Here is a 14,289-nt window from a genome sequence, read left to right on the forward strand (position 1 = left end):
AGACAAGGTCTCTGCCCTCCTAAGGCTTAGGTTGCTGTGTATTCAAGGCAAGGAACAAATCATTTCAGAAAGTGATAGGGGCTGTAAAGGAAATTAAACAAGATGGTGTAATATAGCGTATCTGCGGGTATACCTTACATTGGAACATTAAGGAAAGCCTTCCTAAAAGGTGACATTTTAGCTGCTGAGTAAAAACTATCCAGCTATCTAGGAAGAGGAGTGTTCCAGGCAGAGGGAATGACAAGTGCAAAGGCTTTCTTCCTTTCACCTTCATATTTGACACAGTAGCAGAATTCTACCAAAATGGTTTCCACCAATTCTGCCCTCACGGCTCTGGCTCGTCGAACTTCCCCACCCCAAATTCTCAGTAGCTACAGTACCAATACTGCGAGAATCCTGACTCTCCCCGCACCCTCCTTTCCTAATCTCAGTTCCCATCGCCTCCGCCCGCAGGGGAATTGCTTGCCCTTACTTGTCATGGCGACTGTCCAGCTTTGTGCCAGGAGCCTCGCGAGGGTTGCTGGGATTGGGATTTTCCCCTCCCACGTGCTCCGGACTGGCGCTAAAAGTTTTGAGCTCTTCAAAAGTCCAGAGCCACCATCCTGGCCGCAGGTAGTAGCTTGTGTCCGGGGTCACCTGGCGTCCAGCCTCGGAGCGTGCATCCCAGGACGGTGACACGCTCCCCTGAGCTTCGGGTAAGCTCTTGACTGAGCCTCATGTGTCCTCTGTGAGTCACGGGCTCTCGACTCCGTGTATTTTCAGCTCGGGGGAATAGAGGGGCCTGGGGGCGGGGCACTGGGGATTTAGCGATTTTGGGGGGGAATGCAAGCTTGGCTAGCGGCACCAACAGAGGAATGCAATGTTGGGAGGCCCGAGTGTAGATGATGGGGTTGTTAGGACCAACCGAACTCCAAGCTGAACACTTGGGCGGGGGAGTGGGGCTTTGGGGAAACTTGAGCCGGCCTAAGGGGTTCTTCCAACCACCACCACCCCATCCCAGGGTGTGGGGGATTCCGAAATAAGACGCACAAAGCATCAGGGTCTGAGACTTTCGGATCTCGGAACTTTGGGCATTCGTGGCTCGGGATTTTAGAGCGTATGGCATCCCAGTGGAACCTCGGGCTCCATTCCGAAGTGGTTATTCGGGGTGATCCGGGAAGGCCAAGCTGCTAAGGTCCCATAACTTCCGGATCTTTGTCCTTCCTGGAGTGATCTTTGCAAATTGCCCGTGGCTCCGCTAGAAGGAGAAAATCCGGTTAAAGACTGTCAGTCGTGGAAGTGGGACGTGCTAAATGAGAGATTTGCCCGCGAAGCCCGGCCGAACTAACCCGGCCTGAGAGGCCCGGGAGTCCTGTTATTGTTTGACTCTACATTTACATTTCTGCCACTTGCAGGAGCATTTCCGGTTTCTTTTTTCGGAACAGACCACTATTCACCCTATGTGAGGGAAGTAGAAAGAGAAAAGGTCTTTTAGGCTAGTTCCTATTGCTTGCGGAGGGAGGCTGTTAACCCCGTTTACTTTTTTTTTTTTTTTTTTTCCCTCCTGGACTACTTAGCTACCGCTTTTGGAAAGGAAGAGGTATTCGTTTTCATGCAAACCTCAATCCCTCCCCCCTCTTTGAATGGTGTGCTCCATCCTTGTCGACTGCTAACCAGGCGGACGCTACCATTGCGTGGGACGGCAGTGTCTGAGGGCAAACCCTGGGTATTTTCGAGAATGGGTACATCTGAACATTAAACGATAAAAGAGTGTAACGATGGGTCGTTTGTTTGTGGCGGAGAAACAATTTCTTCTGTAATCGGCTTTGGGCTGAACCATTCCCATTTCGGACGCAGAGTGAACGTCTTGAAGCGGAAGGGGCGGGGCTTGGAGAAGGGCGGGGCCCGAGGGCTTCTGTGCAGCTCTCCAGTCCCGGCTAGTTCTGGCCTGCGGGAGGCGGCGGACCCCGCGCGAAGTCTGACCCGTATCCATTTTTCCCGCATTTTCATCGTTTAGGGCGCGGTCACCCACCACGCACCTGCTACGAACCAGACACTGTGCGCTGTACTTGCGTGCTTTTTTCTAAATTGGGGGTAGCATTTACACCCGCCGCCTATCAGAGTACAAGTTTCTTTTGCTTCTTCCCTATCTTTGACCCCCACCTTTATTTTGATTTGTGTCACCATGGATTATTTTTGCCTGTTGGAGAACTTATTATAAATGTAATCATACAGTTTGTGCTTCTTTCTGTCGGGCTGCTTTCCTTCAGCATAATATCTGTGAAATTCACCCATTTTATTGCATGTATCAGTATTTTGCTCCTTTTTATTTTAATATAGTCCTCTGAATGAATAAACCATCGATTGTTTATCCATTCTCCTTTTGATGGCCTTTGAGTTGTTTCCCATTTGAGATTATTTTGAATAAAGCTGCTATCAGCATTCTTGTACAATTATTTTTGTAGTCATGTTTTTTTGTTTCTTGGATAAATACTTAGGAGTGGAATTGTTGGGTCATAGAGTGAGGAGTAGATCTATATATTTTTTTAATTCTATTAAAAAGTTCTAATTATTCAAAGTGGTTGTACCGTTTTACACTCCCACCAGCAGGATATATCCTGTCTCAGGATTTGGTTTGTCAGTCTCTCTAATGTGGCACGTCATTGTGGTTTTATTTTGCAGTTCTCTGTTAACTATGTTCAACAATTTGCCTATGCTTATTGGTCACTTCTGTGTTATATGTGAAGAGACTGTTGAAGTCTTTTCCCCATTTTTAAAATTGGTGTATTTGCTTTTTGTGTTGTTGAGGTGTTGAAGTTATGTGTACATTCTGGATAGGAAGAGTGTGTCTTTTGTCAGATACATGTATTTTCTCCTGACCTGTTGCTGGCTTGTTTGTTTAACAGCTCTTAAGAGGAACAGAAGATTCTTTTTTCTTTTAAGTGGTTGCTGTGACCTGTTTAGGAAATCTTAGACCAAGGTCATGAAGATATTCTCTTAGAGTTGCTCATATATTTTATTCTAGAACCTTCTAATTTTAGGTTTTACACTTAGGTCTGTGAGCCATAATTAATTAACTGATTAATTAAGAATTTTTCATGATGTGAGGTCAAGGTTCTGTTTTATTGTTTCTTATGGATATCCAGTTGTTCTAGCTCCACTTGTTGAAATAGCCTTCCTTTCCCCACTGAATTGCTTTAATTGGAGTGCTTGGTCCATTTACATTTAATGCAATTATTGTTACATTTGGGTTTAAATCTGCTGTCTTAGTGGTATTTCCTATCCTTTGTTCTTCGCTTCAAATACTTGAGGAAGAAACAAAACCAATCTCACATAAACTCCTTCAGAACATAGAGGAAGTAACATTGCCCAACTCATTTTATGAGGCCAGCATAATGCTGTCAGCATATATAATGCAAAAACCTGACAAACTTTAGCAAATCACACTTAGTAATATATAAAAATGATAAATATATCGTCCCCAAGTAGAGTTTATCCCTGGACTGCAACGTTGATTTAACATTCAAAAATCAACCAGTGTAATTTGCCACATTAACCGATTAAAGGGTAAAAATCCTATGATCAACTTCAATAGATGCATAAAAAGCTGTTGACAGTATGCAACACCTGTTTGTGATTTTAAAAGAAAAACCAACCTCCCAGCAAACTAGGAAAGGAAACTTCCTCAGTCTGGTAAAGTGCACCCCCAATCAAGTTACCATTAACAACATACCTAATAGTGACAGACTAGAGTGAATGATTTTCCTCTAAGATCAGGAGCTAGAAAAGGATTTGACTCTGGCCTCTTCAGCATTGTAAATTAGAGGTCTTAACCAGGCAAGAGAAAGAAATAAACATAACAATTGGAAAAGAAGAAATAAAATTGCTTTATTCACAGATGGTATGATTGTGTACACAAAAAGTCCTAATAGAAAATTCCTTTTCACACTGTGAGGACTAATAAGTGATTGTAGCAAAGTTACAAGTTTCAAAGGCAATATACATACATTGTATTTTTATATAATAGCAACCTTGAATCCAAAGTCAAAAACATGGCATACTCAGGGATAAATTTAACAAAAGATGGACAAGAGCTCCATATTGAAAACTGCAAAATACTGCTGAGAGGATTTAGGAAGATTTAAATAACAGAGAGATACCGTATTCATGGATTAGAACACTTATTGGTGTTAAGGTGTCTGTACTCTTCAGAATGATTTAACTCAATGATTTAAAACATTGTTTGTAGAAATTGACACGCTGATTCCGAAATGAAACAAACAGTGGTACAAAGTTGGAGGTCTTAAAATACCTGATATCAAGATTACTGTAGGGCTTCCCTGGTGGCGCAGTGGTTGAGAATCTGCCTGCCAATGCAGAGGACACGGGTTCGAGCCCTGGTCTGGGGAAATCCCACATGCCGCGGAGCAACTGGGTCCGTGAGCCACAACTACTGAGCCTGCGCGTCTGGAGCCTCTGCTCCGCAACAAGAGAGGCCGCGATAGTGAGAGGCCCGCGCACCGCGATGAAGAGTGGCCCCCGCTCGCCACAACTAGAGAAAGCCCTCGCACAGAAACGAAGACCCAACACAGCCAAAAATAAATAAATAAATAAATAATTTTTAAAAAAAAGATTACTGTAAAGCTACAGTAGGACAACAACCAATGAATAGAGTATGGGAAAAGACATAAATATAGTCAAATGATTTTCTAAAGGCACCGAAGTGAATCAGTGGGGAAAGGAAAGCCTTTCAACAAACAGTGCTGAAACAACTGAAGCAGAAAAATGGATTTTGACCTCTACCTCACACCATACACAACAGTTAATTTGACATGGTTAATAGACCTGAACATAAAACTTTCAGAGAACACAACATCTTTGTCTTGGTAGGGGTGGGTTACAGAGCTGTATCAAAATTTGTCAAGTTTTGTGATCAAAATAGTATGATGCCATTTCAACCTATGTAAGTTTTACCCCAAAAACATTTGTGGTGTTGTGGGGAGTGGCTAGAGGTATAGATGAGACAATAAAGGCATAATGTTGATTATTCTTGAAGCTGTGTGATGGGTACTTGGGACGTTTTTCTGTTTACCTTTTTATATGGTTAAAATTTTAGAAATAAATAATTGCTATTTATTTTTCTTTTTTAGATATTTTTTATTTTGGAAAAATACAGGTACAAAAGTAACAACACATATCCCCACCAAATAATTTTAACACTTAACATTCTGTCTTATTTTTGTCCATATTTTAATTACACAAGTAATGTATGGATACCATCTTTTTAAATTTTTCTTTGTTAATAAAGCTAAAACCCCCTTTGACTCTACCCTCAGTACCCTAAACATACATCCCCCTCTCCCTGAGACCATCACTATCATAGATTTTGTGAATTTTTATTCTTCTTGCCTGTCTTTCATACTTTTACATACACGTTTATAAGCAATAGTCATTATATATATTCATATTTCTATATATATGTATATATATATTGTTTTGGTTTTTTCCCCCTGTGCTGCCACGCGGCATGCCGGATCTTAGATCCCCGACCAGGGATCAAACCTGTGCCCCCTGCAGTGGAAGCCCGGAATCCTAACCGCTGGACCACCAGGGAAGTCCCTCATTTTATATTTTTAAATTCCATGAACCAAATTACTGTGTTTTGCTTTTTTCTTGCAAATTGTATTTTCACCCAACATGTTTCTGAGCTGTATTGGATTACATATACAGATAATTCATTCCCCTAAACCACTGTAATGAATACACCACGTTTCATTTACCTATTTCCTATTGATAGATAGTAAGGTTGTTTCTTGTCACCTGCCATTAGGAACAATGACATGAATATTTTTGTGCAAGACTCCTGTCGCCCCCTGCAACCACTTTTCTAGGGCGTCCACCTAGAAGTGGTTTTGCGGAGTAGTAAAATGTATGTGTTTTCAGTTTTACCAGACGCTGCCTTATTTCTTCCCAGAATCATTTTTTTTTTTTTTCCCCCAATCACATAGCTTTCAGCCAAAACTTTTTTTTTACATCAGACTCTGGGTGGAGCCAGAGGAGCATAATTATTTAGAGCTTGGGTGTGGCTTCAGACAGCCCAGGTTCAAATCCCTGGCCCTGTCCCTTGGGAGCTTTCTGAGCCTGGGTAATTCCTTTAACCTCAGTTCCTCTCTTCTGATGATAGCACCTACCTTACTGGCTTTTTGAGAGGATTAATGAGATTAGCCGCTGAAAGAAGTGGATCCAGATAAGGTCTATATAAACAGCCGCCATTGTTATGATAGGCCACTGTTATGATGGCATCAGGCCTGCCCCTCCTTTGAATCCCAGCTGAGTTTATTACCTTCCCACCAGGGCTGCCAGTGTAAATGTTCTGCCTCCGCACAACCATCGTGACCCCCTGATGCTCATACCCATGGGAAGTACCTACTCTGAAGAGGTTTCCTAGAGAAAGAAACATTGAGAATTCAGTTGTTGCCGAGGTCTGAGAGAGGGAGACCTCCTATGCCCATGGGGCTGTCTCCCCACAGTGGGACTGAGACCTTGGCCCACCATCCCAGGACAGCCCCTCCTGGCACGTTTACTAAACAGAGTTGCCTGAAGGAGGGGAACTAGCATGAATGCAGGCAGGACCACAAAAGCCCCACCCCCTTGCAATCACAAAGCTCTCACTCTCCAACAGTAATAGAGAACAAATAAAATTGGAATAATCATATAAAGAGAAGCATTTATTGAGCTCTAAGTGCTAGGTGCTTTTCTCAACTCTTTATATTTCCCATAACAAGTGGGGCCCTATTTTAGAGCAAAGGACACTAAGGCACAGAGAGGCTCAGCAACCTCCCAAAGTTACACAGCTATTAGATGGTGAGCTTGGGATGCAGGCCTAGCTTGTCTGCCTCCAGAGCCCATGATCTGCCACATTTGCCATGGGAGCTTTAAGATAAGTGAGGTCATGCAGCAAATTTAAGTGACAATACAGCATCAAACCAAGGGCTTTTGACTTCTGAGCCCCATCTCTGTTGACACAAGCCTCCCTTCCATAAAAGTCTCGAAGTTATTTTGATCATCGATCCAGGGGGAACCCTGGTCCTTCCCCCCAAGGCAAATGTTTGGGGTCCCGCTGCTGTCCCCTCTTGCCTTCCTCCATAGTCCGTCCCCCATCAGCTTTGGGAGCTATGATAAGAGGCCCTTTGCCAACCTCTCAGTTGGCGGACTTTCATCAGCTAAAATCTGCACCTCCAGACTTAACTGACTACAAATGAGAGCTCTGCAGGTTAGTCTGTAATGAAGTAAGCCTCTTAATCCTAGACCTTCGAACAGTCATTTTTCGTAAAAGCTCATTCACTCACCTGTGTGTGTTGTCGGCTGGTCACTTAACCTCTGTGAGACTTTCTCACCTGTCAAGAGGCAGGTGTGGTTATCGGGACAGATAAGGTAACCCACATGAAAGGATTTTGCACCGTCTAAATACACAAGAAAGCAGGTTCTGTATCAACATAAAGGTGCAGGTGAACCTTAAGGGAGATTAGAAAAGAGCTGCTTGCTTGGGGGGGCGTGGTGCGGGAGGTGTTTGTCAGTGCCATTGAGACAGCAGGAAAAATGTACTGAACAGGGACTTTTTCAGTGGGCATGTTTCTGAGCAAAACTGATGACAAATTTGGCATCAAGAAAGAGGGCATGGTGCTAACAAAAGATCAAGATGAAAAAAAAAATTAATTACATGGGACTGAGTGAACTGATGAGGATGATTATAATTTTTGTGACTTTCTGTTTGAATAAAAAAAAAATCCCACAAGGACTCAGAGGCAAAAAATATACAAATCAATTTTCACTGCAAAGTAAAGGAGCTGTTACAGTGGAGCATTACTGGATTGAATGTCAATATTATGACATAGTATGAGTGTGTTTCGTGTTTGGTAATTGCAATCATTGTTGCTTTTGTTGTGGTCATCCATTTACAATGCTTGGTGTCAGTCTATTTATCTCTTGTAAAAATAAAATACAGTGTGTGTGTGTGTGAAAAAAAGAAAAAGAATTCACACATGAGAAAAAAAAAAGAACTGTGCATAAAGTCTTACTTACTCTAAGGTTCACCTTGTACCTCTCCTGTCATACACCTCGTCACTTTCCCCATCATATGCCACCAAATGCCAAAAAGAAATCTGAGTACTCTGCGGTCATGGCACAGGTATTTCTAAAGAGATGAACACCTGTTCAAAAATCACTAATCCGAGAATAAATATATGGGGAAATGAACTGGGGACCAAAAAAAAGAAAGAGGGCATGATGAAACCATTTGAAAGCTGGCCTGAGAGATGAGATGATGGTGACAGGGCCGTGGCCCAGACCGCAGCCACCCCTCTGTCCCCCTTGCTCCCTTGACCACTCATAACCAGCTCATGGCCCGGGTACGACGATTCACTTATTCACCCCAGTTATTGAGCCCAACCAGGTGCAAGGCATTGTGCTGATAACTGGTGAACAAGACAACCTCCCTGCCCTGTGGAAGTTTATATTCAGTAGAGCAGCGGTCCCCAACCTTTCTGGCACCAGGGCAGCCAGTGGAGCTTAAGCATCAGAGAAAGGAGAGGGTGCTAGGAGATAAGATCAAAGAGGTGGGCAGGGCCTGGGTCCTGAGGGATTTGTAAGCCAGGGGTGAGGAGCCGTCCCAAGGGAGCAGGTGGGGAATGGGGTGGGGGGTCAAGGGAGGTATCTTCCCCCAGATGGAGGGAGCGGGCTGAGAGTTCCTTCATCCTTATTACCACAAAGGAGGGCAGACATAGGTAGACACTGAGGAAGGCTTCTGGATTCAGTGGTGGGAGGGTTGGAAGTCCCTCTCTGCGTGGTGAGGAGTGGGGCAGGCCGCAGCCTGGGCTGTGGGGGAGTCCTGCCCCCGTAGCGGATCCTCAGCACCCTGGCGTGGTCTGCGCGCGGGGCTCCCTCTTGCCTCAGGGCGAGGTGACCCTGGGCTGGGCGTGTCTCACGCTGGATCCTCGCCTTTCTCCCCCCAGTGGCCACGCTGCCTCCCAGGGAGCAGTAATGGAGGAGTCACAGGCAGAACTCGGCGTGGAGCCCCCTCTGAGTCAGGAGACGTTTTCAGACTTGTGGAAACTGTAAGTGGAGGTCTGGAGGGAGGGGCAGATTCACTGCTCAGCCTCTAATAACCCTGCCCCACCCGAGTCCCCAGTCCCCTAAGTAGAGACCTGTGGGAAGCAAAAACCAGTACTGACAGTTCTGCTCTTGTTTTTCAGGCTTCCTGAAAACAACCTTCTGGTAAGGACTGGGGTGCGAGAAGGGCCCAGGGGCTGCAGAGCTGGGGGCTGAGAACCTGGCCTTCTGATTCTCGTTTCTCCCGTCCACAGTCCTCTGAGCTCTCCCCGGCCGTGGATGACCTGCTGCTGTCCCCAGAAGACGTCGCAAACTGGCTGGATGAACGTCCAGATGAAGCCCCCCAAATGCCGGAGCCTACTGCGCCCGCTGCCCCCGCCCCAGCCGCCCCAGCACCAGCCACCTCCTGGCCCCTGTCGTCCTTTGTCCCTTCCCAGAAGACCTACCCTGGCAGCTATGGGTTCCGTCTAGGTTTCCTACATTCTGGAACTGCCAAGTCTGTAACCTGCACGGTCAGTGGCCCTGAGGGGCTGGCTTCCCTGTGACAATTCGATGCCTGGCCCTTGTGCCCCAGGGTTTCTCTGTGCGGAACTCTAGGGTTCCACTTCAGCCTTTGGCTTTTTGTCAGTCTTTTTACATTTTACCTAGTTAGTCTATGATCTTTGACCCCAGTCCCAAAGTTGCATTTCCCCCCTTGGCCTTGGGTTTTCATCCTTCCCATCACATTCTCAGCATCTGTCGTGAGGCCATTATTTTTTTCTTTTTTTTTTCACTCTCATTCATTCTTTGGCTTTTGTAAGTAAGCTTCTGGGATGTAGACGCCCGACCGTGCCATCTCTACCTACCCTCCCGCACAGGACATGGCTTCCAGCCGGTACTTATGCAGTGTTTGTTCATTTGACCCCTAGGTGCTTGTCCCCTGACCTTCCATTGATTCTTCTTCCTTCTTCTCCTCCAGTATTCCCCTGCCCTCAACAAGCTGTTTTGCCAGCTGGCCAAGACCTGCCCGGTGCAGCTGTGGGTCAGCTCACCACCCCCGCCCGGCACCCGGGTCCGTGCCATGGCCATCTACAAGAAGTCAGAGTACATGACGGAGGTTGTGAGGCGCTGTCCCCACCACGAGCGCTGCTCTGACTATAGCGACGGTGAGCAGCGGGGGGCTGTGGATGGGCAAGGCTGGTGCCCGGAGCCCCCAAACCCCTAATTCCTCCCTGATTGCTCTCAGGTCTGGCCCCTCCTCAGCATCTCATCCGGGTGGAAGGGAATTTACGTGCTGAGTATTTGGACGACAGACACACTTTTCGACACAGCGTGGTGGTGCCCTACGAGCCGCCCGAGGTCTGGTTTGGCCACTGGGGTCTCTGGGGGAAGGGGGCCAGAGGGGTTTGTCAGTGCCCATCCAGGGGGGAGATGGAGGGCTTTCTCCTTCCTTGATCTCCCACAACCCGGTGAGGTGTGCAGAGCAGGCAGGTTATCCCCCTTCCACAGCTGAGGAAACCGAGGCTCACAAAGGCTAACAGCCTCCCCGGGGCTGCGTAGCCTCACCTGGGGCCTGTGCTCTCTCCCAGGTTGGCTCTGACTGTACCACCATCCACTACAACTTCATGTGTAACAGCTCCTGCATGGGGGGCATGAACCGGCGGCCCATCCTCACCATCATCACACTGGAAGACTCCAGGTAGGGACAACACGCCGCCCTCCACGCTGGCATGCTCCTCCCTAACCTCCGCCTGTCTCTGTCCCCTGGGCTCTGCCCTTCACCACTTTCTCCCGTGCTACCAGCCATCTTCCCCTCTCACTGCATCCCCTTGGTAGACTTCCTCTGCTGCTCCCTCCCAGTTCTCTTTTCTCCGGCTTTGGGATCTCTGTAGCCTGTGGCTTCTCGATCTTCCTGGAGCTGGACCTTAGGCTCCATGTAGGATGGGGGTGGTTGGGAGTAGGTGGGGCCTCGTTTACAGGAGAACAGGGAGGCGGGGCCCACCGTCCTTACTGCCTTCTGCTTCCCTCTTCTTACCTGGGTAGTGGTAATCTGCTGGGACGGAACAGCTTCGAGGTGCGTGTTTGTGCCTGTCCTGGGAGAGACCGCCGCACAGAGGAAGAAAATTTCCGCAAGAAGGGGCAGTCTGGCCCTGAGCCGCCCCCTGGGAGCGCTAAGCGAGGTAAGCAGGCAGGACAAGAGGAGGCAGAGAGGGTGCAGTTCTGCCCAAGATTCACTCTTTTCTCGCCCTTCCTTGCCTATTTTCCAGCACTGCCTACCAGCACCAGCTCCTCTCCACCGCAAAAGAAGAAACCACTGGATGGAGAATATTTCACTCTCCAGGTACCAAGTCTGGGAGAGAGGGATGCAGGCTCTTGCCACCACTCAGTGGGGGTTGGATAAGGGGAGAAAAAATATAAATGTAGCAGATGGGAGGTTAAGCCCAGTTTCTCTAGCCATCCTTTCCTCTGTCCATGGCCTTGACTCTTGTAGTTAATATTACTGGGTTGACAGGTTTAAGTTTCAAGTCTAGCACTCCAAATGCTATTGTCTTCTTGACTGCTTTGCCTGTATTTAGGACATTTGCCATCGGGGGCAGTGGTGCCTTGAGACAATGGCTGCTGGTTGTGCCTAACTTCAAATGCCAGCTTGTACCTTAACACACATTTTAAAGAAGCCTCTTCCAAAAAGAAAATTGTTAAAGAGAGCATAAAAACGGTTTCTATGATTTTGCCTAATACTCCTTTATCCCCGTCCTTCCCTGCCACAGATCCGTGGGCGTGAACGCTTTGAGATGTTCCGAGAGCTGAATGAGGCCTTGGAGCTGAAGGATGCTCAGGCTGGAAGGGAGCTCGGGGAGAGCAGGGCTCACTCTAGGTGAGTGACCCGGGTCCCCTCCCCTGCCCTCCTGTGTTGGAAAGCCATGGGATTCCATTCTAATCCTGCCTTCAAGGTAAAAGGCTGGGACCCTGCCATTGGGTCCCAGCCCTGCCCAAACATTCTTTAGTCTTCCTCTACTTACCTGCCTCCCGGGGTCCAGGGGCATGGATATTTCTTTGCCATTTCTAACAACCCCTAGACCCTCAGAGCTAGGGTCTCAAATAGGGGACTGATAACCGTGGGAGTGTAGGACACCGTGTCAGAGTTTGGGGTCAGATCCTCCGCCCTGCAAAGTACTGAGGAGTCCCGTGTGGCCTTGTTACTTCCCTTCCCAGGCTCAGTTTCCTCATTTGTCAAATGGGATAAGGGAAGACTGAGAGGTTAATACCCACAAGTACCCCAAGGTGCTCAGTCAGCACGGCTGCCGTTGGTGGTTACCATTTTAACTTAAGTTCTCCTTGCTCCTGCCTCAGGCCCTTCAAAGCCCAGGTCCAGGAAGAGGGGCCCAGAGCTTCTCAGTCAGATGATGTCATCTCCCCTCCCCCTCTCTCCTCACAGCCACCTGAAGTCTAAGAAGGGGCAGTCTCCCTCCCGCCATAAAAAACTGATGTTCAAGAGAGAAGGGCCTGACTCAGACTGACATCTCCTGCTTCCTGTCCCCTGTTGACACCCCTACCCTCGTTCCCCCCTTCCCTGCCATTTTTTGGGTCTCAGGTGCTTAAACCTCTGCTTGGTGCAGGTGTGCCTCAGAAACACCCTGGAATTCTTCCGTTTGCTTGGCCTGGGGCTCTGCTAAAGAGGCTGGCCTGCACTCGTGGTTTTTTGGGGAGGTAGCTGGGGCCTTCCAGCTTAGCTTTTAAGGTTTTTACTGTGGGGAGAATTTGAGAGAGGTAGGAAAACGTTCCTGCATGTGAGGAACATTTTATAACCAGCCATACACTGGGTTGGAAGCCCAGTTCTCCACCATACTAGCCAGGGGAGCTATCTGAAGTTGTTGAGTTTCTCCGAACTTGATTGTCCACATTTATAAAATGCTGATAATCATACCTACCTCACGGAGTTTGTTGTGAGGGTTAATGAAATAATGTATGTCTGACCCCCAAACCATCTTTTTATTACATGATGTCTGGGACTTAGTGCCTTTGTGGGTGCTGGTTCTGTGTCCCCCTTGGTGGATGATTTGATAGTTTCTATGACTGGATGGCTGGGTAAGGGGAAGGAATTTCCAAGTCCCTTCGCTCCTGGCCCTGCCAAATCCCATCTAACCTCTTGGTGAACCTCAGCACCCAAGGGGAAATCTCACCCTATCCCACATCCTGGAGGATTCCATCCCTGATGTATCTACCGAGATCTGTTTTATTTCCCCCAAATGCTCAGGCAGATTTCTCTTGTACTCTGCAGGGCACATCTGCATTTGTCACCCGCACCCCTCCTCTTCCCTTTTTATATCCCATTTTTATATTGATTTCTTATTTTACAATAAAACTTTGCTACCACCTGTGTGTCTGAGAGATTGGTGCCAGTGCAGGGTGCCTGGGGCCCACAGTGCAGGGGGTGAAGAAGGGGGTGCGTTTGGGAGGCAGCCACCTGAGTCTTCAGGGAGCATGTTTGGGGGGCCCAGCGCCCGGGTTCCGGGAGGAGAACAAAGCCTGGAGACTGGGTCAGTCCGCAGGCTGCATGACAATAAGGGAAGGGGTGACTCCATTCATAACTCGGGAACCAACTGTCCCCCTCTCCTCTCCTGCCAGGGCTGGCACAAGGTCTTCTGCTCCTGCTTCTAGGATTGGGCTTCTGCCCCCTCTCAGCCTCTCACCAAGGATTATGGGATTTAAATGTCTGATTTAGCAAGCCTGAGCCTCTGGGGTGGCCATCTGCTCCACGGGAAAGGGGCAGGATACCTGGGTTCCCAAGGGGAAGGAGGGTGGGTGCTAATGGATGAGGAGAGAGAGCAGGGGGAGGCCTGCCAGCCGGGGTCCCCAGAAAGTGGGGGCGACTAAGGTGAGGGCTGGGATGTGGGACTGGGGCCTTCCCAGCATCCCCTCATCCGGGCCTCATGCCAGCCAGCTGAATGAATTGAAGCTTTAAACTCTGCCAGGAAAACCTTTCAAAGGGCTTCTTGGGGTAGGGAGGAGAGTCGAGCCTGGGGAACCCAGCACTCTCCCCAGCCATTCTGTCCCTTAGCGCTGCCAGCTCCCAAGGAGGAGGGCTGGGGGCGAGCTCTCCCCATCACCCGCTGCTGCCTGAGCCAATGCTCGGAGGGATGGCCAGACAGTGGGGACACGGCTCACCCTGCCACCCTGGGGACGGAGAGGGGAGTAAGATCCAAAGGGGCTTCTGGGGCCACC

General features: G+C 48.1%; 1 protein-coding gene across 1 annotated transcript; it reads left to right on the top strand.

Moving 5' to 3' along the window:
• Positions 1-538: 538 nt before the first annotated feature.
• TP53 (tumor protein p53) lies at positions 539-13,440 on the top strand. Its single transcript, XM_007166385.2, has 11 exons — positions 539-695; positions 8,991-9,092; positions 9,231-9,252; positions 9,342-9,599; positions 10,046-10,232; positions 10,313-10,425; positions 10,656-10,765; positions 11,110-11,246; positions 11,334-11,407; positions 11,835-11,941; positions 12,503-13,440. Exons 2-11 carry the CDS (start codon positions 9,019-9,021, stop codon positions 12,582-12,584), a joined length of 1,164 nt encoding a protein of 387 aa, XP_007166447.2. The 5' UTR covers positions 539-695; positions 8,991-9,018; the 3' UTR covers positions 12,585-13,440.
• Positions 13,441-14,289: the final 849 nt, after the last annotated feature.

The sequence above is a fragment of the Balaenoptera acutorostrata genome, chromosome 20 (assembly GCF_949987535.1).
Source record: "Balaenoptera acutorostrata chromosome 20, mBalAcu1.1, whole genome shotgun sequence".
NCBI lineage: Eukaryota > Metazoa > Chordata > Mammalia > Artiodactyla > Balaenopteridae > Balaenoptera > Balaenoptera acutorostrata.